This window comes from Dromiciops gliroides, chromosome 3, assembly GCF_019393635.1.
Source record: "Dromiciops gliroides isolate mDroGli1 chromosome 3, mDroGli1.pri, whole genome shotgun sequence".
Classification (NCBI taxonomy): domain Eukaryota; kingdom Metazoa; phylum Chordata; class Mammalia; order Microbiotheria; family Microbiotheriidae; genus Dromiciops; species Dromiciops gliroides.
In genome coordinates, this window is record NC_057863.1 from 19,293,896 (window position 1) to 19,319,997 (window position 26,102).

The 26,102-nt window shown below is 45.3% G+C and overlaps 1 protein-coding gene across 1 annotated transcript in view; it reads right to left on the reverse strand.

Moving 5' to 3' along the window:
- RARRES1 (retinoic acid receptor responder 1) overlaps positions 1 to 26,102 on the reverse strand; it is a 37,946-nt gene continuing 11,844 nt past the window's right edge. Inside the window, exons 2-6 of the mRNA XM_043990633.1 lie at positions 16,102 to 16,164; positions 11,929 to 12,112; positions 6,239 to 6,375; positions 859 to 921; positions 1 to 763 (exon numbers count right to left, since the gene is read on the reverse strand). Of these exons, the coding sequence (XP_043846568.1) occupies positions 611 to 763; positions 859 to 921; positions 6,239 to 6,375; positions 11,929 to 12,112; positions 16,102 to 16,164 (600 nt within the window). The 3' untranslated portion in view covers positions 1 to 610. The remainder of the gene's footprint in view (positions 764 to 858; positions 922 to 6,238; positions 6,376 to 11,928; positions 12,113 to 16,101; positions 16,165 to 26,102) is intronic.

Sequence of the window (26,102 nt, forward strand, 5' to 3'; positions counted from 1 at the left end):
TGACAAAGTCGACTGGCTTATTCAGAAATGTAAGCATATTTATTTCATTGTGAGTTCTCAGGCTAAAGAAGAAATCATTCTTCCAGAAACCTTAAAAATCATAAACTTTGTCTTAAGTAAGTTTCATATTTCCCTTTCAGTTTGCTTTTACTGAAATATATTATCTTTATTTCCTTACTAGCATGGACACTCTGAGATTTGAGTGGTGTGAGAGAATCAGCTATAGTTTAAAAAGTAATATTAGGTACAAGCTTTTGAGAAGAGAAAATTCAGTCTGAAGAGCATACTCTTCAAAGCTCTTAATTCATTCTTGGTTTATATGTAGTATTTTAGGGCTTAGTCAGTCCTGATATTCCGTTAGCCCCCGAATAGCTCTGAGTGGAGTTAAGTGCACTCATGAGTTACTGGAATCAGGCACATGCTCCTAGGCATTAATTTAAAAAAAATACTGTGGGCTTTTCTGAATATTGACTATTTAATCACTGTATTGCCTACATCTCCAGAATCCCTGAAGTTGATTCTAGTCAGCTATGGTCCAGGGTAGCAGCTGAAGCCATTGAGTATAGTCATTTTGATTTGGTATAAGTGTCAAAAGGAGGCATTCCGTCTTTCAGAAGTTACTAAGGATCTCTGTGGAGGTCTCTGCCGAGCCTTCGCCGTTCCCAGAAACTTCCTCTTGTGTCCCCAGGTCTTGACAATGATACCGTATTTTGAGGGGTTTGCCAGGATACCAGAGCAGATGAATCTGGCAGGGAATGATCTCCTATAGAAAAAAAGGGTGGAAAGTACCATTACTGAATGGGCAGCGGCCTACAAAAGGGCCATGTTTATTTGCCGAAGGCCGGCCAGATCTCTCACCTGGGTGGAGAATTCGTGGAGTAGGATGGTGTAGCTGAAATTGATAAAATCACCACTTGTTACCTGGCAAAAAGGGAAGAAGAATGAACAAGTGTGAGAAACAGTTTGAGTTGGGATCACACCAAATCAAGTCAACAAGCACTGCTCTAAGGGCTGGGCTACAGAAGAATTCAATTCAATTGATCAGTAACTCCAGTTTACACCATCTATGTCTTGTGTATACATAGCTGTTGGTATGCTGTCCTCCTGTTAGCTTAGACTGTGAACTCCTTGAGGGCAGGAGGGGTTTTTGCCTTTCTTAGTGCTTAGCCTAATGTCAGGCACATAGTAGGTGCTTAATAAATGCTTACGGCCTGACCCATGGTAGAGAAACTCAGCATTCCTTTTCTTCCCCAGATGTTTCTCTTGCTTCATTTCCTTGGAGATGATGTTCTAGAATGGGATGTGGAAGAAGAAGGTTTCTGTTTCTGCTTGGTTATCAACTTGTGATGTGATCTTGTTCCTAAGATTCAGAGGAGGGCAGTGGGAGTGTGATGATGATGAATGATTTTAGGTGTGTGAAAGGTTGTCTCCTGGTGCAAGGAACATTAGAGTTCCTCTGGCTCCAAAAGACAGAACTCGGAAGGATGGATACGAAGAAGCAAATTAATAATAATTAAAACGATAGTAATAATTGTTAGCATTTATATAGTGCTTTAAGGTTTACAAAACACTTTGCAAATGTGATCTCATTTTGTCCTCACAGCAATCCTGGGTAGTACGTGCTATTAATATCTTCATTTTACAGAGGAGGAAACTGAGGCAGAGGTTAAGTGACTTGCCTAGGATCACACAGCTAATCATGGTCTGAAGGATTTGAACTCGTCTTCTGGACTCCAGGTCCAGCAATCTATCTACTGCTCTACCTACCAAGCCGCCCAGCTAAAACTTTCCTAATAATTATCATCCAATGTTATCCAAAAGTAGAACGCGCTGCATTGGTAAGGAATGGGTTCATGGGTTCGCCCTTATTGGAAGCTACAGAAACACAAAATTTCCGGGTTTAAGGGACCTCAGCAACCATCTAGTCCAACCAATATAAAAAAAATCCCCCCCCCCATTAATGTGCCCAAGAAATGGTCATTTAGCCTCTGCTCGATGGCCTCCACTGAGGAGAGGAGCCAACAGACCTCCAGGCAAAGTGTTCAAGTAAGGTTGATGACCGCCTGTTGGGTAGCTCTATGGGGTCAGCTTAGATAGTTGCTCAGGTCCCTCCTTTCACCCCTCTTCTTAGGAGGTACCATAATATAGCAGGAAAGCCCTGCATTAGGATTCACAGAACCTGGACCCGAATGACAACTCTTCTTACTCCACGTGTGACCTTGGGCCAAGTTACTGAACCTCGCTGGGCCCGTTTCCCCATCTGTAAGATGAGGGGGTTGGGCTACATCATCTCTGTGGTCTTTTCCAGTTCTAAATCCATCGCCCTAAAGTCATGAGGTGCCGGCATTGTGGGATACGGTCAAGAAGAGCATTCAGGAGTGGATAATCCACAGTCAGGAGTTGACCACCCCTCATGGGTGGCTTCTTTCCCTCTCGACAGCTCCCCCTCCAAGAGATTGGTTTAAATGGAGTCGGCCAGTAACTCTGCTCTGGAACCAGCTGGCCAGGGAAATGCTGGCTGAAACGCTGGCTCCCGAGGAGGGCCAGAGAACTCAGAAGAGAAAATCCCCCTCCCCTTGCTTCAGAAAATGCTTCCCTGATTTCCAGTCACCGTCTGGCACCGATTCTTCTGGGGTGACGAGATTCACTTTTGTCCATTCGGGTCTGAAAGGAGACTGCTCTGCCCAGGTCCCGATGCTTCTGTCCGTCCAACTCATCTCCTAGACCTGACTGGTCTATGTCATCTTTTCTTTCTTCAGTAATTAAAAAATCTGTTTTATTTTTAAATCTTGGATGATATTCCCAGGACAATTTTTCCTAATTCTGTCCTTCAGAATAGCTGCCTTGGACTAAAACATGGTGGTGGAGACAGGGCTTGTGCTGAAGTTGATGATGGGAATCTGCACCCCCCCTCCCCCCCATATGAACTATTTTACTTAAGACACATCAAACAAATTAGGGCAGTTTCTCATTTTTTAAGGCGTGGTGATTTCCAGCATTCTCAGAGTTTGGGCTAAGGCCTTCCCCAATGAAGGCCTCTCAGTAGATTTCCAAGGACAAATCTTTCCTGCTAGGATCCCAGGCTTGGGGGAAAGAACGCTTATCTGTTGTCTATCTCCCGCACTCTCACCCCTCGGCTAGAACTCACTCATTAGGGAAGGGCAGATGCCAGAATCTCTCTGGGCCTTTAGAATAGCCTCATATTTCTCAGTCCCAGATGATTCTGCCTGGCTTTGGAAGGCTCCCTGGGCAAGCCTTAATTTCTACGGTGCCCTCTACGTCACACTCTTTGACTTGAATAAGAAGTCCAGGGCTCCTGGACAGGTGCTCAGATAATTGCAAATGATGCCCTAATTCTCTTGACTTTCCCCAGCTGTTCCCCAAGTCCCCAGTGGGCTGAGAGCGATGTGACGGCCAGGAAGCCCAAAGGAGTCATGGTACCATTTGCTCATCTGTGGCTTATGATTTCATTTAAATCCATGTCCATCAGTGTTCTTGCTGTATCTGGAGCTTCCTTTGTTTCTGAGTTGATGGGCCTATCATTCCTATGACCACTGCATCAAAAAGTCATTGAGAGGGGCAGCTAGGTGGCGCAGTGGATAGAGCCCCAGCCCTGGATTCGGGATGACCTGAGTTCAAATCTGGCCTCAGACACTTTATACACTTACTAGCTGTGTGACCCTGGGCAAGTCACTTAACCCCCATTGCCTCACCAAAAAACAAAAAACAACAACAACAAAAAAGTCATTGGGAGCGGCAGCTAGGTGGCACAGTGGATAGAGCCCCGGCTCTGGATTCAGGAGAACCTGAGTTCAAATCCAGCCTCAGACACTTGACACTTCCTAGCTGTATGACCCTGGGCAAGTCACTTAACCCCTATTGCCCCACAAAAAAAAAATTCTAATTAAATAAAAAGTCATTGGGGGCCATGGTGCCCTGGAGGTGAGGTTGAGGCCTCCATCTCACTGGTTGGGATGGAGCCAGTTCTGAACCCCAGTTACCCCTCGGAAAGACATGCACCTGCCACCATTGGCTTCCTGGCCCACTCTGGGCTATACTAGTCCTTTATCTCTGGCCACACCTGCTCTAAGCAGGTCTGCTCTACTGCTTTGGGCCTTGTGTTTTGGGTGAAAGGTCAGAAAACATCTCCCCGCCCCACCCATGGTCACAAGATCCAAGAATCTGAATGTTATTATTCTAAGTGACTTTTTAAAAGGGAGCTCAAGGCTTTCACCAAATCAGCAGGTCCCCATTATCTCTAATTACAAGCACTTTAAAATCTGGGGCTCCGATAAGTGCCCCATTACAGTCCCCCAGTTGGGCTAGTCACTTGACCTCTTGGTGCCCCAGGTCATATTCTAAGACTAAGCTTTGTACCCCGCTGGGCCTGGCCTGCACAGTAGATATTTACTGACTACTGAAGTGCCAAGAAGGTGAGGATCTGCTTTGATAGAGGGAGGAAATAAATAAATGCTCAAGGAATTGAAGAGTTCCCCATCCCAATGAAATCACAGGTTCAGCCCAAAAGAGTTTGTTTATTTATTTATTTTTTTACTAGGGGCATAGCCCACTGTTTCCCATCCCAGGTGACCTCCCTCCGGTGTGGACTGGGTTTCCTCAGTCCCTATTTCCAATTTTCAAATCATCCAGAAAAAGAGTGGGAGGGCAAGGGATGATAGATAGGCCAACAGTAAGACAACCAGAGACAGTGCAGGGGGTGGATTCTCTGTGGAGACTTCATGGCAAAATATGGTCAAGAGTCACACGGGATAAGAAAATGGGGATGGGGTGTAATCTTCACCAGTGGAGGGAGTACTACATAGATGAAAACCAGGTCTATCTGACTATCAAAGTCCTCTGCTGCTTATTTATGTCCTGAAGTAATTATCATGAGGTGCCAACAGATTGTTCCAGATCATATAAGACTAATTCTAAATTGGGTTGCCTGTTTCCCACGTGATCTATAGGCATTATTTATTTATTTATTTATTTTTGTGGGGCAATGAGGGTTAAGTGACTTGCCCAAGGTCACACAGATAGTGTCAAGCGTCTGAGGCTGGATTTGAATTCAGGTCCTCCGGAATCCAAGGCCAGTGCTTTATCCACTGTGCCACCTAGCTGTCCCGATCTATAGGTATTAATCCCCCTAGATCTTTGCTTGAATTTCCGATGCCAACCAGTAGCCATGTTGATGATTTCACTAGTCACTATTACAGTGAAGGCACCAAGGGCCACAGGGTCCCAGCTCTAGAGCCAGAAGTGACTTCTCCTGCATTTTGCAAAGAAGGAACCTCAGGCCCAGAGTTGGGTCTTGACCTGCTTGAGGTCCCACAGTCTACACTGTGAGAAGTGGGATTTGAACCCAGGTCACCCAAATCCAGAGCCAGGGCTCTTTCAATTGTATCTTGCTTGAAGCTAAGCTGTGAAGCCTGAGGAGGATTCAGTTGGGCACCATTTTATATTTCTAGCCTAGTAGAGTTTAGGAAAAGTGAACAGAGATGAAGACTAATTCCCTCAGCTCACACAGTGTGTACTTAATAAACATTGACTGAATTGAGCTGAACCAAATGTCATGGATGAATGAGTTGTTATAGATCTATGACTTCATGAATGTGAAGACTCCCTCCACTGGAGCAGATTGCAAGCCATCCGGTCTATGTTATTCCAAACAGAATCTGCCTGACTTGCTGGAGGCCTTGATGGATGGGTATATTTTTAACCTTTCTAGACTCTGATGGACTTGGACCATCCATCTGACATAGGAGAATAGGGTTGCAAATTTAGAACCAAGAGACACCATGGAGATCATCTAACCCAATCCTGTCATTTTATAGATGAAGAAACTGAGTCCCAGAGAGGGTCAGTGGCTCTTGGGGTCACTCGGCTAGTAAGCGTCTGAGGTACAAGAAGGGAAGTCTCTCTTCTTGTACTGGGGCTGTGGACAAAGGGCTATGGCTGATCATAAGCGTGTGCCCTCAGAAAAGATTTTCAAACAAATTATGCCCACAGTTGAAAAAATGAGTTTATCTCTAACTTAGTAGGGTGTGTCCTGAAAGGAAACTATATTCTTGGCCATGCTATCTAAAGTCTTTATCTAGATTCTGGAAACCCCCTAACACAGAAAGTTGGTCCATGGGCTGTCAGTCGGGCCAGCATGCATTCTGGGTCTGACTCCTTCCTTCATCGGGGCAGCAGGAAGGACCCCTTGAAGGCAGATGGTTTTTTCTGTATTGCTTACCCATTGCTTCACCCCAGTAAGCTGCATCGTATAGTAGTATAACGACAGTGATGTCTTCTCCCACATCACGTAAGAGCTGCCAACCATGGCTAAGTCCCACATGGGCTGAAGAGATGGGTCAATGTAGCCATCATTGCCTGAGAAGAAAGACGTCAGCACAGATGTGTTAGTTATTGGATAGAAGTTTCAACCACAGTATTGAGGACCAGGGCTGTGAAAGCCACCCACGTGGCTTTTGGGGCAGCAACTGGAGCTAGGCATGTGACATTTTCCTCTTTCGTCTCTCTGGTACTCTTCCCTGCTTCTTGCTATTCTGAGGAAGTCCATTATAAAACACACAGTGAATATTGCATATTCATGCTACATATTGCAGAAGCAGAAGAACAATGATATCGGGAATTGACCTTCAGAAAGGAAGACATGTCTCCCTCCTTATTTTGTCACCCCTCGGGGTAGAGAAAGAGGAGGGAATAAGTCCTGGATCCTGGGTTGTTCCCGTCCATAAAATTCCAAAGGGAACCTTACCTACAAAGCTTGTAAAAGGAAAAGAGCCAACGAACAGGGGAAGAGAGATTGGTCGGAGTCAGGTAAGAGTCAGAGAGAGGGGAACATGAGTAATAGTGCCTGGGTCACCTATTTATGATTCCTCCTTGCTCCTGGATGAAACTTCCTCACCCACGGAAATTCCCAACTACTGCACTCTCTAGTGTGCAAGAGGCCCAAGAGTGGAGAGGCAGCATTGTTGGCACCTGGTAGGGACTCCGAGTGATGGGCTGGGTAAGACCCTCAAAACAAGTGGCTCATGCTTCACTCTCTGGAGGGATGAGAGTGGGAGGCTGGAGGTCAAGTGTCCAGGTCTTGTTTTTCTTAGGGTTGTCTTAGTAGGGGGAGCATGTCCCCGTCATGGGTTCTACTACAGGGTGTCTCAAAAGCCTTAATGTGAAGCTTTAAACTGCCCTAAGACTTTTGGGACATACTCTAGATTTGCTTCTGTCCTTTTTGCTTCTTTCTTTGTGAGAAGAAACCAAGCTGTTAAGCTGTGCTTGTATAATGTATGTTACATGTGCTTGTACAATGTATGTTATCATGCCACGGAAATTCTTCCAGTGGGTGGGTGCTGAGCCAAGAATCTAATGAGATAAACTCACCAAGACCACACTCCCAGAATAAGGAGATGAATCCTGCCACCCACTAAAGCAGCTAAGCTAAGGGGCAGAGGTAGCTAGCTCTCTGAACATTATTATGTCATTTCCCCCTCGTGCCTTCTGGTGGAGAACATAACTGTTGGCTTTCCGATTGCCAAGGACTTATCCTCATGGCTGAACAGGATCAAGCAAGTGGTCAGCAGCACCCCCTGGTGGTTCAAAAGAAATACACATTGTCTTTCATGTACAGAGAGGCAATACTTTATGCTGGAGGGTAACGGGGTCTGGTTTGGGTTGGAAGCCCACTCTGACACTTATTAGTTGTGTACTTGGCTAATCACTTCATCTCTTTCCACATCACTTCCCTCAGCCACAAATTGAAGGTTACAATAACTATGGTACTTGCCTCCAGGTTTGAGGACCAATGAGATAATATAGGTAGGGCACTTTATAAATGACAACTGTCAATACTATCATTCAGTGAGATACCAGATGTAATGGATTTTTCAAGTTTTAAAACACTATAAAAATGTAGCCATCCTCATATTCACCATTCAAAGGGCTGCTTCCGAGGTGTCTCGTTTCTTGGGCCCCGCCTTGCCTCACACTCTCATTTGCCCGATGTCCCTCCCCTGTCTCTCAGGATGCTCTGGGTGTCTGCTGTGATTGAGTCACAGTGTTTGGCTCTGGGCTGTAAGATGAAAGAAGCGTGGCCAGCTGGGTCTCTCCACGTGCAGTCTATTTGCAGTACTGAGTTAAGAAGTCAGCAAACCCCATTTGTGCATGGTAATACAGAATAAAATGACGAATGCTAAAGGAATCATTCCTTAGCAAACCAAGCTCCCTTAGTAAACTTGTCTTTGGCATGACTCCCGTCCTTTGTTGGCCAGTTTTGGACTTTGCATCTTTATGGGGATATTGGAAAAATAGTGAAATTTATGATTTGGGGAAGAAAAATGGATGAGAAGGCATAAATGTCACGGTCAACAGTTTTTTCCTTACTATTCTCCATTAGCAGGTGTGCCTCCAAATTTTTTGGATTCTTAGGCTTCCCTGTCAAAAAGTATCCCCTAATGCCTAAACGGAGCTGCTGAGCCAGTTTGAGGCTAGTCAATGCTTTTTCATGCCTTCTGCCTCTTAATTGTCTAAATCTCTCAGGTTATTTCCCACCTCCCCACTCCCAGCATGTTAGCTGCAGGGATAAATAGGGAACTGTGGCTGCTTCTGCAGATGTTCCCATAGAAAATGGGTCCAGATGCTCAGTTATTTCTCACAAAGGTATTAATCAGCATTTCAAAAATGGATTCATCATTCCTTGTTGCTGTGATGCCTGAACAGCTGGAGAGCTAAACTCAAAGAACATTAGATAGAGCAAAAGACACTGGCTGGAACATTGAGACATAAACACATTAATGAAGAAGGAGAAAAACCTTCAAAAATCCATTTTCATTAGTTTCTCCATTGATGTCCCATTATGGGCACTTGCAAATCTTTAGCCAGTTTAGATTTAGATTTTTTGGGGGTGGGGTGGGGCAATGAAGGTTAAGTGAGTTGCCCAGGGTCACACTGTTATTAAGTGTTAAGTGTCTGCGGTTGGACCTGAACTCAGGTCCTCCTGAATCCAGGGCTGGTGCTTTATCCACTGTGCCACCTAGTTGCCCCCTAGATTTAGATTTTTTTTTTTTTAGTGAGGCAATTGGGATTAAGTGACTTGCCCAGGGTCACACAGCTAGTAAGTGTCAAATGTCCTGAGGTCAGATTTGAACTCAGGTACTCCTGACTCCAGAGCAGGTGCTCTATCCACTGCACCACCTAGCTGCCCCTAGATTTAACATGCATTTATTAAGCACCTACTATGTGCTAGGCACTGTGCTACATAATAAATAGATATAGATATGTAGTTATATAAAATCTCACTTAATCCTCACAACAACCCTGGGAGTTAGGCATTATTATGATCCCACTTTCACAGATGAGCAAACTGAGGCAGAGGTTAAATGACTTGTTCAGGGTCATACAGATGGTAAGTCCCTGAGACTGAATTTAAACAACAGTCTTTCTGACTCCAAGTTCAGTACTTAGCTGCCTTATCTATATTTGTTTCTACTTATCTTATTTCATCTCACACTGTTCTTATGATCTTAAAATCTGTCAGCTAGAACTGTGACCCTGTAGAAGGCAAAGTGATCCATGGGAATATGGCCTGATGGCTAAGGGCCTTCTGGGGAGCACTGCTCATTGCTGGGGATAGAGACTCGACCTGTGGCTTCAGGGACATAAGGAGTTGCCAGGTAAGGCAACCTCTACCAGTTTGGGTTGGTATTTCCTCTGCAGCCCATAGTCTTTTTTTTTTTTTGGTGAGGCAGTTGGGGTTAAGTGACTTGCCCAGGGTCACACAGCTAGTAAGTGTTAAATGTTTGAGGCCGGATTTGAACTCAGGTCCTTCTGAATCCCAGGGCCGGTGTTCTAGCCACTGTGCCACATGGCTGCCCCCCCCCCCCGCCTTTTTTTTGCAGCCCATAGTCTTAAAGGATAGGGTGGGGCACTGAGAGAGGAAGGGTCTGGTCCAGAGTCACGTAGCTAGTCCATGACAGAGATAGGCTGTGAACCTGGGCTCCAAGGTCAGTGTATCACATTGCTTCTCAGTGCTCTTCATGCCCCATAGGATTAGCCCCAAATTAAGCAGGCAGACAGAACTTTAGCTAATTCAACACAAAGCTAGGGTTCAATGCTTTATACATGGGACAGTGGCAGTCTGAGCTATAAAAAGTTAAATTTATATAGCACTTCATGGTTAATGAAGACAGGTAGTATAAGTATTATTTCTCTCGTTTTCTAAATGTCAAAACTGAGGTTCACAGCTACCAACAGAAAAAGTTTAGTATTTGTTCACTCATGCACTAAAAAGGGAAAATTCCAGTGGGGAGCAGAATCAATTCTAAATCCTATGAAAGAGATTCTCCCCCCCCAAAAAAAAAAATTGTTGGAGGCTTTTAAGTTTTGACAGCACAGTGCTGGGCCCAGAATCATGAAGACTTGAGCTCCAATCCTGTTTCTGACATTGATTGGCTGAACCAGTTTTTCACATCTGTAAAATACCCCACTTCTCAGGGTTGGTATGAGGTTCACATGAGATAATGTATAGAATGAACTTTATAAACGTCTAAGTGGCATATAAAGGTTTGTTGTTATTGATGTCAACACACAAAATGATTAGGGTTGCTGTATTAAGATAAGAGTACATAGCATGAATGAAATTATCAATGGAATCCATGTGATTTGAACTTGCTATATTCCAGGGACAGCTCTGGGTCTCAAATTCACTTTATCTACTACCAACCTTCTTCAATTGTAATTCAATTTGTTGATTTTCTAGTTTTTTTTAAAACTTGAATATCCAATTCCTTGATTTGTTCTTCCTCTCTCTTGTTGATAAAAGTGCTTAGAAATATAAATTTTCCCCTAAGGACTGCTTTGACTGCATCCCCAGAATCTTAATAAGTTATCTCATTGTTATGAGAATGGAATTATCTGTTGCTTCTAGGGTTTCTTCTTTGACTCACCAATTCTTTAGGATTAAGTTATGTAGTCTCCAATTAATTTTTAGTTCTTTCTTCAGTGGTCTCTAATTTAATATAATTTTTATTGCACTGTGGTCAGTAAAAGCTATATTTAGTATTTCTGCTTCTTTGCATTTGTTTTTTAAAGTTTTTATGGTTTAATATATGGTCAGTTTTTATAAAGATGCCACCCACACATAGCTTAGAATACACACACACACACACACACACACACACACACACACACACTCCTTTCTATTACTATGCAGCAACAATCAGAAACCCACCATACCTTGATTTTCTAAAATTCTATTTAGGCCTTTAAGTTCTTTTTCTTTCCTTCTTTCTTTATTTCTTCCTTCCTTTCTTGTTAGATTTGTCTAGGTCTGAAAGGAGCATATTGAGCTTCCCCCACTATTCTAGTTTTACTCTCTGTTTCACCCTGTATTTCATTTAGCTATTCCCTTAAGTATTATGTTTAATTATTATATTATATTTCATAGAACTAAATAATTTATATAGTAATATCACTATAATTCAGATAGGAATGTCAGCCCTGTAGCTAGATCACAATCATTTGATTCCTTGGGGAGTGATTCAGATTGAAACTTGCCATTAGCAGTTTCTGAATGTCAAGTAGAACAAATTAAAGAGGATATTTCTTTCAGACATATTGGAGGTGATGATAATCAATTATATCTTTTTCCAACCCTCTCTACACAGGTGGCCTTCTCATGAAAGACAACAGTGGTCACCTTGTCACGGGTGAATAACCAGGCAAGAACATGTAATTTTTAAGTCTAGTACAAATAATCAGGTACTCAGGACTTCATTCCCCTTCTATAACTAACTAGACTCCATTCTATCTATAACTGCCTGCAGCCACAGCTTCAGAAAAATATTTTAGATTGTTTCCCTGCTCCATTTTTATCAGAGGCTACAGAAACAACAGGATGCCAACATTTCAATGATGACCGGCCCATACCTGGGATTTTGATCCCCTCAGGGGGTCTTTTCAGCTGCTTCATTTGCTTGTATAGTTCATAATCCTCTTGCTCTCTTTCCTTCTTGGCTAGTAGTCGTGTGCAGGTTATGTTGACGGTGGGTTTGGGTTTATGATTCTTGAAGATCACTACAGCAGAACATGTGCCCAGACGCTCGTCATTTGACTAGGGGAAAAAGAAAGAGAGAAAGACAGAGAGACAGAGAGACAGAGAGGCAGAGACAGAGACAGAAATATAGAGACCCATACAGAGAGAGACAGAGACAGAGAAGGGAGGAAGAGGCAGGCGCAGGAGAGAGAGAGAGAGAGAGAGAGAGAAATTCTGAATCACCCAGAGATAAGTTTATCCTGACAGAAATATGGGTAAATCTCAGCTTGAATAATTTATAATAATAACTCCCTGGGCAGTTCATTAATATTAATTTTGTTATTAATATTTTTACTACTACTAATGGCTGACATTTATATAAAACATGAAGGTTTGCAAGCCCTTCATATAGATATAATGGTGGAAAGGTTCTCTGAGGTCATTTTGTCTAATCCCCTTATTTTACAAATAAGGAAACTGAGGCCCAGAGAAAAGAAATGATGAGGCCAGTCACCCCAGTTCAGTGCTCTTTCCACTACACTATGTTGGCTCTCACTTAATAGTCAGCATTTATGTATTGCTTTAAGGTTTGCAAAGCACTTTATATATGTTATCTCATTTGATCCTTACAATAACTCTAGGAGGTTGGTCCCATTATTTTTCCGTTGTAGAGCAGAGAATCAGAGGTTAATGACTTGCTTCTAATGACTTGACTTACACAGCTAGTAAAAGTTTGAAGTGGGATTTGAACTCAGGTCTTCCTGATTCCAAGTTCAGCCTTCTGCCTCATTTAATCATTTCATTGCACATATTGGATTTGTTTCTACCCTGGATAGACTTAAAGCTGCTTCTGTGTTCAGAGAGGCGCCTTTGTTAGAGAGGTGGGGGACTGTGGCTAAAGGACGTTGCATACGCTCTCAGTTATGAACACTGGTTGGTTCTGTTTAACTGATGGGCTTTTGTTTTGGGTCATTTTGCATGAGGTAGAGGGACTCTCTCTGGAAATTAGTGACATAAAAATAAGGGACATCAGTAAAACTTATTTTGGAAACAAACACAAAATTCTGCAGGGAGAGACCCAGAGCTCATTGGCATTCGAAAAAGTCCTCATTGACTCTCCTACTTCCAGTCCCTTCTCTTGATGCTTCTTTAAACTGAGCTGAACCCGTTCCAAGGAAACAGCCTCTCTGCCACGCCAGGGTCCCTGGGAGGGACTTTTCCGCCCCTGGGCCAGCAGAGGCTTCACATTAACATCAAAGACCCGCTCCTTGGTCCCCTCACTTGAGCGGATCCCCCAGCGGCCGACCAGCTCCTTGTGAGCTTTGGGAACACAGGAGGCAGAGAGGCCACGGCTCTGGACCATCTGTTCACACGCACACAGCCGAGGGCCCTGCGGAGTTCTCATACTTCAAACTGGCGACATGAGTTTAGACTTGGAATTATGGGCAGAAGCTTTCCTCTGCTGACTCATGGGGACAGATCCTTTCCCTAAACATTTACACTGATGGAGGAATGAGGAGGAAGCTGGTGGGGGCTGGGGCCCCGCTACTCCCCCCCAGGCCCCATGATCTCTTCTCACACTCCCTGGAAATCACTCCAATGAAGGAAGCATCCTCAACCAATTAAGAAACTCTTTACAAAGTCTGGGAGCTCATCCGAAGGGAGGGAGGCAGAGGCTTTGGGGGGGGGGAGCAAAGGGAAGTGAGGAAGGGAGCAGAGGGAAGAGAAGGGAGGGAGGGAGAGAGGAAGAGAGAGGAAGGGAGGAAGGGAAGGAGAGAGGAGGGGGAGACAGAGAGGGAAGGAGGGAGGGGAGAGAGACAGAGAAGGGAGGGAGGGAAAAAGAGAGGAGGAGGGAGAGAGACAGAGACAGAGAAGGAATGAGGGAGGGGAGAGAGGAGGGGGAGAGAGAGACAGAGAGGAATGGGGAGTGAGTCAGAGAAAGACAGAGGCACAGAAAGGGAAAAAGAGAGAGATCTCATGGGTGCAGGGAGCTCCTAACAAAGAAACCGCCTCTACTTCGTGCAGATCAGCACCAGTTCAGCAATTCTGTAGTTCTAGAGTTGTCTGTTGAACAGAGAGGTTAAGTCACGTGCCTGGGGTCACACAGCCAAGCTGGGGAGGAGTCAGCACAGTTAGTGGACATGACTTCAGGAAGAAGACCTGGTTTCTAGAAAGCTCACCTGTGATGCTTCCTACCTGCGTGACCTTGGGTGAGTCACTTACAACACTTTGGACCTCAGTTTCTTTTTTTTTTTTTTGGTGGATAGCAATGAAAAAAATTGACATATATTTCTTTACTAAAACAATGAAATGTAAACAATTTTATTTATAAAGCTGATTTTTTTGGGGGGGCGAGTCAGTCAACTCTTTAAAAGAAATGACCAGGGGCAGCTAGGTGGCCCAGTGGATAGAGCACCAGCCCTGAAGTCAGGAGGACCTGAGTTCAAATCCAACCTCAGACAATTAACACTTACTAGCTGTGTGACCCTGGGCAAGTCACTTAACCAATTGCCTCACCAAAAAAAGAAAAGAAAAGAAAAAAAAGAAACCACCATCTATATCAGGACTTCTAAAACTTTTTCCACTTGCTACTCCCTTTTCTCCCCAGAATTTTTTTTTTAGTTTTCAACATTTGTTTTTATAAGATTTTGAGTTTCAAAATTTTCTGCCCCTCTCCCTTCCCTCCCCAAGCCAGAAAGCAATCTGATATTGGTTATTTATGTACCATCACATTATATTTCCACATTAGGCCTCAGTTTCTTCAGCTGAAAAATAAGGGGGTTGGACTCGGTAGCTCCTGAGGCTCCTTCAGCGCTCAATCTCTATCACTGTACTTGAGTGTTTGGGTCCCAAAGGCCCCCTGCTGCGGGGGGGAAGCAGATGCCAGTGAGAGGGAGGGCCAGGTGGGTTTTTAAACACGCCATCAGGACCTGTACTGCTTGGCTACAACAGGACACCTTGAGAACAAAGGCAGGGGAGCTGCAGCCTTGACTGAGCATTTCCTGACACCTGGGGCTCCAGACCGGAGAAGGCCCATTTTTCAGGCCATTGTGAGCCGTGCTGGACGGCTGACAGCCGCCTGGGGCCCTGCCAGTGCCAGGCCTCTGCCAGGCTCTTTCTTAGGCTCTGCTGATGTTGTCGGCAGTGACTTGGCAGGTTTCTAGTGCAAAGAACAGACCCTAAAACACATGCAAACCCCTCCTCTTTGTAAGCCATTAGTGCTGCCCGGGAAAGGAAGCCGCCACCTTGGCTCGGCTCCAGCAGAATGAGAATCCTAAGGGGACTTGGTGGTCTCTGCCTCCTGGTCTGGGCCAGTGAGAGGGCTTGGGCAGAGCCCAGAGGGGTGACCCTGAGAGGGAGGGAAGCCCAGAGGCAGAAGATGGCATGGACCCTCTGTAAAAGGTTGGCTTTGGACTGCCCAGGAGATAAGCTCTGGCACCCTCTGCTCTCGCCCTGACCCCAAGCCTACAGGGCTCATGGGCAGGGATCGCCCAGGGGAGTCGGGGCCACTTTTTGTGGAGATTATGAATGCAGAGATGGGACGGACCTCCTCGGAGGCCAAAGTTTCTCAGAGTGGAGCTAGTCCATCCCCCTTCAGGATAAATGACTGACCCAGCTCCATGGAGTTACTAAGTGTCTGCGGAGGGATTGGAACCCAGGGCTTTCTGAGTCCCAGTCTAGAACTCCACTCCCCCTCCCCCTTTGTTCCCCCTTATTCCCTACCCCAAATGTGCTCTATAGAATGGGAAATAAAGGCCACTTCCTGACTATGGAAGGTGGCGACAGAAGGAATGGAAGGAAGGCATTCAGAGGCTCTGGGTTCGAATTTGAGTTCTGGCACTGCCCATGGGCCTCATTGGCCTCAGTTTCACCCAGAGGTGAAGTGATTACTCAGTCACACCCGTGAATCAGTGTCCAGGTTAGCAGCTGAAGCCAGGCCCTCCTGTATCTAAGACATGCACTTCTCAAATACATACAAACACATACCCTCCATGCGCATGGGTGTTTCTGTTTTCAAAGGACCTTCAATGACCCTCTCCCCTTTGGCTGTCGGGAATCTGACCTACCTTTGGCTTGTGGTTTTCTATAGTCAGCTCCAGGTCAAATTTCTGTCCTTTTTTTGCATTAACCTGAAATAGAGAAATGTAAAATTAGCACAGTGGATGGTGGAATCGCCAGATGTGGTTCGATGGTCATCTCAGAGCACTCATGAGTGCTCTGATACTATCTTAATGTCCTCCTTCCTGGACTACCTTATATTTAATGCCTTGATCATATTTGTATTTATTCACTTTATAGTTATGCAGCGTTTATTCAGACGGACAGCTAGGTGGCACACTGGGCTTGGAATCAGGGAGACCCGAGTTCAAATCTGGCCCTAGACACTTACTAGCTGCGTGACCCTGGGCAAGTCACTTAACCCTGCTTGCCTCAGTTTCCTTATCTGTAAAATGGGCTGGAGAAGGGAATGGCAAACCGCTCCAGGATCTTTGCCAAGAAAACTCCAAATAGTGTTGCAAAGATTCAGACACGAATGAAAAAAATGACTGAACAACAATATTTATTAGGCACGTACTTGTCATCTCCCTGGGTTAAACCAAAACTCCTTAATTGTAAGGATGGTTTCATTCTTTTGAGCTTGTCCCTAGCACCATGCCTAGCATGCAGTAGGTTCTTAATTAATGCTTGTGGATTGCTTGCTTGCTGTGTTGATTGACAGTAGTGGCTCCACTGACGTCCTCCTCAGAGGCCAGGGAAGTGACCTGGGGCTGTGGTATGGGATTCCTGCAGAGAACAAAGTGCCAGGTCCTACCAGGGCACCCGGTGTGGGCATGACAATGGCTCTGAGCCAGGTGCAGACAGGCTCCCTCAGAAAGCTGGCCTCCGTGTCCTTAGAAACCTTGGAACCCGAGGCTGTAAGTCTGTGGAGATCAGGGGCCCAGGCCCTGGAGTAAAGGTGGAATCACTTGTTAAGGTTAATTATTCGGGCAAGCGGAGATCACTTGAGGTGGGACCTGCCTGTCTTTGGCCTTTTCTAAGAGCAAGTGGATTAATCAGCCAATCAATCCATCAGCAAGCATTGCTTAAGCACCTACTATGTGCCAGGCACTGGTATAGAAGTACCAACAATGGGGGCAGCTAGGTGGTACAGTGGATAGAGCACCGGCCCTGGATTCAGGAGGACCTGAGTTCAAATCTGACCTCAGACACTTGACACTTACTAGCTGTATGACCCTGGGCAAGTCACTTAACCCCAATTGCCTCACCAAAAAAAAAAAGAAGTACCAACAATGAAACAACCACAATATAATTGGGGGAGGGGGCTGAGGCACTGGAAGTTGGGGAGATTAGGAAAGGCCTCCTGGGTGCTGAGCTTTGCAGAAAACCTGGAATTCTAAGAGGTCGAGATAAGGAGGCAATGCATTCCTGGCTTGGGCAACAAGCAAGGCAAAGGTCAAGAGATCAGAGAGGGCATGTTGTGCGTCAGGAATGGTGAGGAGGCCAGTCTGACAGTAACTCACACTTCCATAAAATTTCTGGGTTTCAAAGGGCATTTCTTACCACCCTTCAGTTCTTAGCCAAACATTTATCCAGGCCTGCTGTGTGCTAAGCATTGTGCTAGCACCAGCAAGGGACCGATGTAAAGATCATCCCTGACCTCCAAGCTGCTAGGTGGCGCCATAGTGCAGTGTGTCAGGCCTGATGTCAGTTCAAATCTGTCCTCAGATACTTCCTAGCTGTGTGACCCTGGGAAAGTCACTTCACCCTGATTGCCTCAGTTTCCCCATATGTAAAATGAGCTGGAGAAGGAAATGTCAAACCAGTCCAGTATCTCTGCCAAGAAAACCCCAAATGGGGTCAGAAAGAGTCAGACATGACTGAAAAACAATTGAACAACAACTGGTACAAGGATGCTTTTCCCCCAGATACACAAAGCAATTATGGAGTGGTTACTCTCTATAAATCACAGTAGGATGCCTTGAGATAGCAACTCAAGACACAACTTCCTAGGTTTAAAATTGTTCATTGATTTACCCTTGGCTTTTTAGGGACACTCCCCCCATCCCCCACCCAGAGCAAGGCGTACTTGCCCATGCAGTTTGCACACACACAAAACACCCAGGCCACCATCTGTATCACTAATGAGAGTCAGGAGCTGAGTCATATTCTGAGGATCTTTATATAGTTGTTTGATTTGTTGATTCGATTTCCTTTTGTCAGTGGTTAGAGATGTTCTCTTAAAGGCTCCGTTTGTTGAGATGAGATTCTTTCATCTCCCACAAAGACCCCTCCTTTCCTTCGGTCTCTGGGTGACTCAGAGGTTCCTATCATTGTTTGACTAAAGGCTTTAGAGATAAGCATTGCTGCAGTCACACTGTTCTGAGGATGGGAGATAGGCAATGTGGATTTCATCTCCCATCTGAACCTTGACATCTCCAGGGCAGCCATGCTCCAGGAAGGGGGTCCGAGGTATACTCACAGCAGGTCCTTCCTTCTCAGAATCCCTTAGGAGACAGTGAGTGGTGTGACTGCTATTCAAATTCAACAAGCATTTATCAAGCACCTTCTTAGTAAATGTAGGGCAGGCATTGTGCTAGGCACAGCAGGGACAGAGTCTTTGTCCTCAGGAAGCTAATAATGTTTATATAGGAGTTGAGACTGGACTTGTGACTTCATTGGTATAGGGAATTCTTGCTGAGGAAACTCCCTCTACCCATTCAGGGTGACACCTTTCCTCCGTAGGCTTGGAGAATGGCCTAGAGCCATGAGAGGTTCAGTGACTGGCCCAGGGTCTTACAGCCTGCACAAGTCAGAAGCAAGACTTGAACCCAGGCCTTCCTGGCTTCGAGGTGGGCTCTCTATCCTACAAGCCAAGTAAAAGAGACAATGATTAAATTGGCAATCCATTGTCAGAGTATTTCAGTTTCAAGGGGGAAGGGGGAGAACCCTGGAATCATAATTATCATCATTATCAAAAATGGCTTGGGAAATAGCAGTTTTTCATTAGGAGGTAGCTCAGTTCAACTAGACAAACATTTATTAAGCCCTTTGATGTGCCAGAAAGACTCTGTGGGGTCCTGGATAGAGTGCTGGGCCTGGAGTCAGAAGACCTGGGTTTGAATCCTACCTCTGACTTGCTGTGTGACTCCAGGCAAATCACTTAACCTCTCCCTTCTGAAAAATGAGGAAGTTTGGACTCAATGTTCTCTAAGATCCCTCATGACCCTGTGGCCCTCTACCGGGGACTCAAAGCAGAAGCAAAAGGACCCTCAGGAAGTCTGGGCTATATTGGGGTCTCCTGGGTGACCATTTGTTGGGGAGAGTGTAGTGAGAATTCTTGCTTAGATGGTGAAGGTGATGGTGGTTGTGGTGAAGGTGATGGTGGTTATGGTGAAGGTGATGGTGGTTATGGTGAAGGTGATGGTGGTTATGGTGAAGGTGATGGTGGTTATAGTGAAGGTGATGATGGTTATGGTGAAGGTGATGGTGGTTATGGTGAAGGTGATGGTGGTTGTGGTGAAGGTGATGGTGGTTATGGTGAAGGTGATGGTGGTTGTGGTGAAGGTGATGGTGTTTATGGTGAAGGTGATGGTGTTTATGGTGAAGGTGGAGGTGAAGGTGATGATGGTGGAGGTGATGGTGGTTGTGGTGGAGGTGATGGTAGTTATGGTGAAGGTGATGGTGGTTGTGGTGAAGGTGATGGTGGTTGTGGTGAAGGTGATGGTGGTTATGGTGAAGGTGATGGTGGTTGTGGTGAAGGTGATGGTGGTTATGGTGAAGGTGATGGTGGTTATGGTGAAGGTGGAGGTGAAGGTGATGATGGTGGAGGTGATGGTGGTTGTGGTGAAGGTGATGGTGGTTATGGTGAAGGTGGAGGTGGAGGTGATGATGGTGGAGGTGATGGTGGTGATAATGATCATGGTGAAGATAGTGATGGGGATTGTAATAATGGTGAGGATGGTGATGGTGATAATGGTAATGATGATGATAATGATGGTAGTGTTAATAGTGTTGATGATGATGATGAACTTACACTTCCATCTCATCCTCCACTAAGGTTTTCCTCTGATGGCTCATCATGACATGAGGATGACCCTGGGTCCTTAAAGGCCCTCCCAACAGATGACTGGACTTTGAGTAGGGGCTCAGTAATATATGTCTGTCCCAAGGACCAGTCTCACTTATTTCATAGATGCTTATCATCTAGTTAGTGGCAGCCACAGAAATTTTTGAAGACCAAAAGATCTGGGTTCAAATCCTGGATGTATGACCATAAGTAAATCACTCTACTTCTCTGGGACTCCATTTCCTCATTTGTAAAGTAAAGGAATTGGGCTAGTAAGTGTCTGAGGTGGAATTTGAACTCAGTTCTCCCTGACTCCAGGTCCAGGGCTCTCTCCACTGTTCCTCTTAGTTACTTGGATTCCCCCACTCCTAGCACAATTCCTGCAATACAGTAGGCACTTAATAGCTGCTTGTTGCTTGATTGACAAATTGTCAAGGCTGGTAGAAGGGGTCTCCACATTGGTGAAGTCCCAGAGCTTGAGCTATTGACGAATAAGTAAAGTCAAAGGCCCAAGAGCTCTTTAAAAGTGAACACTGAGGGGCAGCTAGGTGGCACAGTGGATAGAGCACTGGCCCTGGATTCAGGAAGACCTGAGTTCAAATCTGGCCTCAGACACTTGACACTTACTAGCTGTGTGACCCTGGGCAAGTCACTTAACCCTCATTGCCCCGCAAAAAAAAAAAAAAAAAAAAAGAGCACTGAAGAAGGGGCATTTGGGGACCAGAAGGAGCTAAGGCTTCGGTGGTGAGGAGACTCCTCAGACCAATGTAGATCAGCAGCTCTGCTCAGGAATACCCGGGAGCAAGGGGTCAACCCTCCCCAGGCAGCCTGAAGCCCCTTCAAATGTAATTAATAAGGGGGCAGCTAGATGGCACAGTGGATAGAGCACCGGCCCTGGAGTCAGGAGGACCTGAATTCAAATCCGGCCTCAGACACTTGACACTTACTAGCTGTGTGACCCTGGGCAAGTCACTTAACCCCAATTGTCTCACACACACACCCAAAAAAGAACACATGTATTCAAATGTAATTAATACTATAAATAAAAGCACGGCAGAATGGAGACAATATCCATCGAGGTCCTGATGCTGCAGCTGCGGGGCCCTTCTGTAGGAATCAGTCAGGGTGTGTCCGGCTGCCCTTCTCATAACGGAGAGAGTCTTTTGAGAGTCATCTCAACATTGGGAGTCATTTATCCAGAACCTCTGTTCTGTCTCTCCATCATCATCTTGGCATTGTGGACAATTAGCTAAATGGTTAGCGCCATTCATTCCTTGGTCAGCTTGGCCCTATGCTTCCCAACCCAGACTAGAAGCGTTAGTTGTCCCTCCTCCCTGGAGGACAAGGGCCCCAGAAATGGCTGATAGCAGAGGAGGCAGCTCAGTAGAAATCTCATCTGTGAAATTAGAACCTACCATCAGCAGGTCTGAGAGGACCCGTTTATGGGGTCCTGGGCAGAGGTGAACAAAGACCACAGCCACACTGACTCCTTAGACCACCAACTTAGAGCTTGAAGGCATCTCTGTGGTCTCTAGCCCAACCCACTCTTTTTACAAATGGGGAAACTGAGGCCCAGGAAGGCTAAGAAACATGGCCAAGATCATCGAGGCAGTAAGTGCCTACTATGCACCAGGCACTGGGCTGAATCCTGGGGATACAAAAAGAGGCAAAAGCCAGTTCCTACCCTAGAGGAGCTTACAGTCTAATTATCAGCACCTAGGGAGGTGCCCAGCACATAGTAGGTGCTTAATCAATATTGGTTGAATTGAATTAGGGACGTCACAGTTGCATTTGTGAGTTGTACAAAGCATCAGCTTGAGGAAACAGTTCGTTCTTTCCTTTTATACCAAGCCGGTTCACTCTAACTCTCCCTCAACCCTTCCCACTGCCCAATTTTATCATCTGGGAGACAGATGAAAATTCTTGACATCCTTTCTCTTTTAACTTTTATCATCATCAGGCTTTGTCAACAGCCAGAAGCAGAGAAGGTCTGTTGGTCCTGTTTTTCAGCACCGGTTTCTTTTTGTAAAGAAAATGTCAAACAAAGGAAGGGAGCCTGCAGCTTTACAGCCTGGAGGAAGGAGTGAGGAGACCATAGTTACTGAACTTGTTTTTTTTGTTTGTTTTTAAAGTCAGGCAGTTGGGGTTAAGTGACTTGCCCAGGGTCACACAGCTAGTAAGTGTTAAGTGTCTGAGGCTGGATTTGAACTCAGGTCCTCCTGGATCCAGGGCCGGTGCTTATCCACTGCGCCACCTAGCTGCCCCCAGAACTTGTTTTTAATTGGGCATAAGTCAGAACATTGCCTGATCAGAGGTCGACGAATGGCACCCCTCCTACGTCAAGTATTCTTCAGTGAGTAGTTTTGGAGTTCTCTTACCACCCCCATAGTCCAGCCCACCCATCTCACCCCATTTTACAGAGAAGAAAACTGAGGTGAATTGACTTGCCCAAAGTCAGAGTAGCGAAGCACTCTGGTCCCTTTTGTTGTCATTTCTGACTCTTTGTGACATCATTTGGGGTTTTCTTGGGAAAGATACTTGAGTGGTTTGGCATTTCCATCTCCAGCCCATTTTATAGATGAGGAAACTGAGGCAAACAGAGTGAAGTGACTTGCCCAGGGTCACGCATCTACTAAGTGTCTGAGACCAGATTTGATGATGAATCTTCCTAACTCCAGGCCCCATGCACTGTGCACTACGGTGCCACGAAGCTGCCCACTACAATCCCTACCACCTCTAAATCTTGGATCCTATTGGGCAATTCCGAACTACACAGTGGAATCTTTCTGGGGTTGAAATGTGCCCCCTTGGTTCAGTTTATTGAAGGTGAAGGTGACTGCTTCAGAATTCTTGTGGAGAAGGACTGGATTCTCGTCCCTGGAGGTGATAGAATGAAAGGTCCTCTGGGAGCCTCTGTCTATCAGGGGAAAGATAGAGTAATTTTTTCACCATCTCCAGCATCAATTGTAAACATTCAGCATCTAATTTGTGCAGGACGTCATGCTTACTGCTAGAATTTAATTTAGTAAGCATTGATTAATTACCTATATTATATGCCAGGCGCTGTTCTAGTTCTGGAGACACAGGCAAAAAAGGTCCCAGAACAGCCCTTCCCCGGGGAGCTTACATCCTGTCCAAAGAAACAACATGTACGGGGCAGCTAGGTGGTGCTGTGTATAGAGCACCGGCCCTGGATTCAGGAGGACCTGAGTTCAAATCTGGCCTCAGACACTTGACACTAGCTGTGTGACTCTGGGCAAGTCACTTAACCCCAATTGCCTCACCAAAAACAAAAAGAAAGAAAGAAAAGAAACAACATGTACACAGAGACACAAACACAACATAAATACAAAGAGAACACAAAATAATATGACAGACAGAGCTAAGGGGAAACCCTAATGACTGGGGGGCAGAAGGGGCTTTGGGGTGGTGGTGAATTAGCCCTTAAGCTGAGCCTTAAAGGGAGCTAGGAGTTCCAAGAGGTGGAGAAAAGGAAGGAGGACATTCCAGGCAGGAGGGACAGTGTGTACAAAGGTGATGGGAGATGAACTCTTGTTTACGGGAAACATTAAGCAGTCCAGTTTGGCTAAAATAGGGACCATGTGAGCAAGGAGTGATGTGGAATCACCTGGAATGATAGGAACAGCAAGAGGTATAGTCATTGCTCCTGCTTTCAGGGAGCTTCCAATCTTTCATTGCTATTTCATTGTGTAATGAATTAGTCAACAAACATTTATTAAATGCCTACTCTGGGCCAGCCATGGTCACAGCCATTGGGCAGAAAGATACAGTCAATGAAATAATCCCTCCTCATCTTTGCAATATACCCAACAATGTCTCAGCAGCTCCCATGGGTTCTAGTAACATTTCCATGCAAGTGATTCCAAGATTTAGATATTCACCCCTAGTTTCATCTACCTTTTGGATGTCTGCAACTGGATGTAGTGCAGGACAGCTCCTTATCCCACCAGAACTTAGGACTCTACCCCTGGAATCCTTGGCTCTTGCAGGTAAGCCTTGGCCTCCATGTTCTGTCCATCTCAACACCAAGCTGCTTGGTGTGCCCCCACCACACTCGCTGGTTCCTCTTGGTATGGTGTCTTCATCATTCAAATGTAAGCTCTCTGACAGCAGGGCCTATCTTGCTTTGCTTGCATTTGTAGGGACCTCTCAGCTAGAGTGCTCCATACCAAGTCAGAGCTTAATAAATGTATGTGTGCTCTTTCTGTCTCCCCCATTTTTCTTTCAGACTTTTTCCTCTTCTAAACTGGCCTATTACTGTTGTCCCAGTCACCCAGACTCACGATTTCAGGGTCATCCTTGGCTCCTCATCTTTACTCACCCCATGTGTCCAATCCGCTGCCAAGTCTTGTGGTTCAATCTCCTGACATTTCCCTTTATTCTCTTGGTCACAAAGCCTACTTCATACCTTCATCCCCTTTCTCCTTGACCATTGCAACAGCCTTCCAACTGGCCTCCCTGCCTCCAATCTTTCTCTCTCCCATCCTCCACTCTGCTGCTGAAGTGATTTTCCTAAAGCATATCACCCCAGCCCCCAGACTCAATACATTTCAAAGACTCTCTGATACTTCTAGGGGAAAAAAAACCATCTCAACTGTTCTGTTTGGCATTTAAAGTTCCTCCTTTTTCTCCTCCTCCTCCTCATAATAGCTGGCTATATGCAGCTCTAAGGTTTGCAAAAGCACTTTACATCTGTTAATTTTATTGATTGCAGGTAGGTGGCCCAGTGGATAGAGCACTGGGTCTGGAGTCAGGAAGATGAGTTCAAATCCAGCCTCAGACTCTTGGCACATCATTAATCTCTGTATGCCTCAGTTTCCTCCTCTGTAAAATGGGGATAACCATAGCACTGACCTCCCGTCACTGTGAGGATCAAAAGAAATAGAAAGCACTTAATAAATGATTATTGATCAGATTGGAGCAGGGAAAGAGAAGCTGGGAGACCAATTGGAAAGTTGTGTAATTGTGCATTAGGTAGAAAGCTATGGGGGCTACAAGAGCAGATGAACATGAAATACATTGTAGGGGGGGCATAGATGAGACTTGGTGAATTGTGAGCTCATAAGCTGAGGGTAGAAAGATTAGAACTCACCTGGTCTGACCCCTTCAATTTACAGATGTGGAAACTGATTTTTTTTTGGCAGGGCAATGAGGGTTAAGTGACTTGCCCAGGGTCACACAGCTAGTCTGAGGCCAAATTTGAACTCAAGTCCTCCTGAATCCAGGGCCGCTGCTTTATCCACCAAGACACCTAGCTGCCCTGAAACTGTTTGAATTTGAGAATGAGAGCTATGAAAGGGTTAAGGACTCCTCCCCCACATTCCATCCACCCTGTTCCAGATTAATGGACAGAATAGATCTGCCCTTTTTACCCATATGGAATATTCTGTATCATGGAGTATACAATGAAAAAAGGAAAGAGCCATGGGGCAGAGGACATCTTGATAAAGAATGAAGAATGTGAGTATTTTGACCACAATATTGACTGGTTTCAAAAGTGGACATTTTAAAAATTCATTTACCTGATGAATCATTCAAAACAACAAAATCACCCCCCAGCAGTGGTGAAATCAGTAAAAGAACATTTCTAGCTCAGGGACCCTATTGCCAAAAGACCCTCTGTTTCCTGGGGCAGGAGACCCCTGAAATCACTCAGGGAGCGCTGTGTATTCTCATCTCCAGATGGATGCTGCTGCTGCCTGAAGCTGATCTCTTAAAAGGACACACTCATGCTCCAAAGGAAAACATCGCTCATCCTTGGACTCCATCCCACCTCCCCTTGGTTGCTAAGGACAGATTTCTTTAATCTGATTTTAGAACAAGCTCTACCAATTTTTAAAGATTCACGCTAAATAATTACTCTTCCTATCCCTGGCTGTTTTTTCTAGTCTTTGTGTTCAGAAATTATAGAAACCAACCTCTTTTAATTAAGGAAGAGAGTCATCTTCTCCTAAGGTTGATTTGAAGGAATTGAGTTTG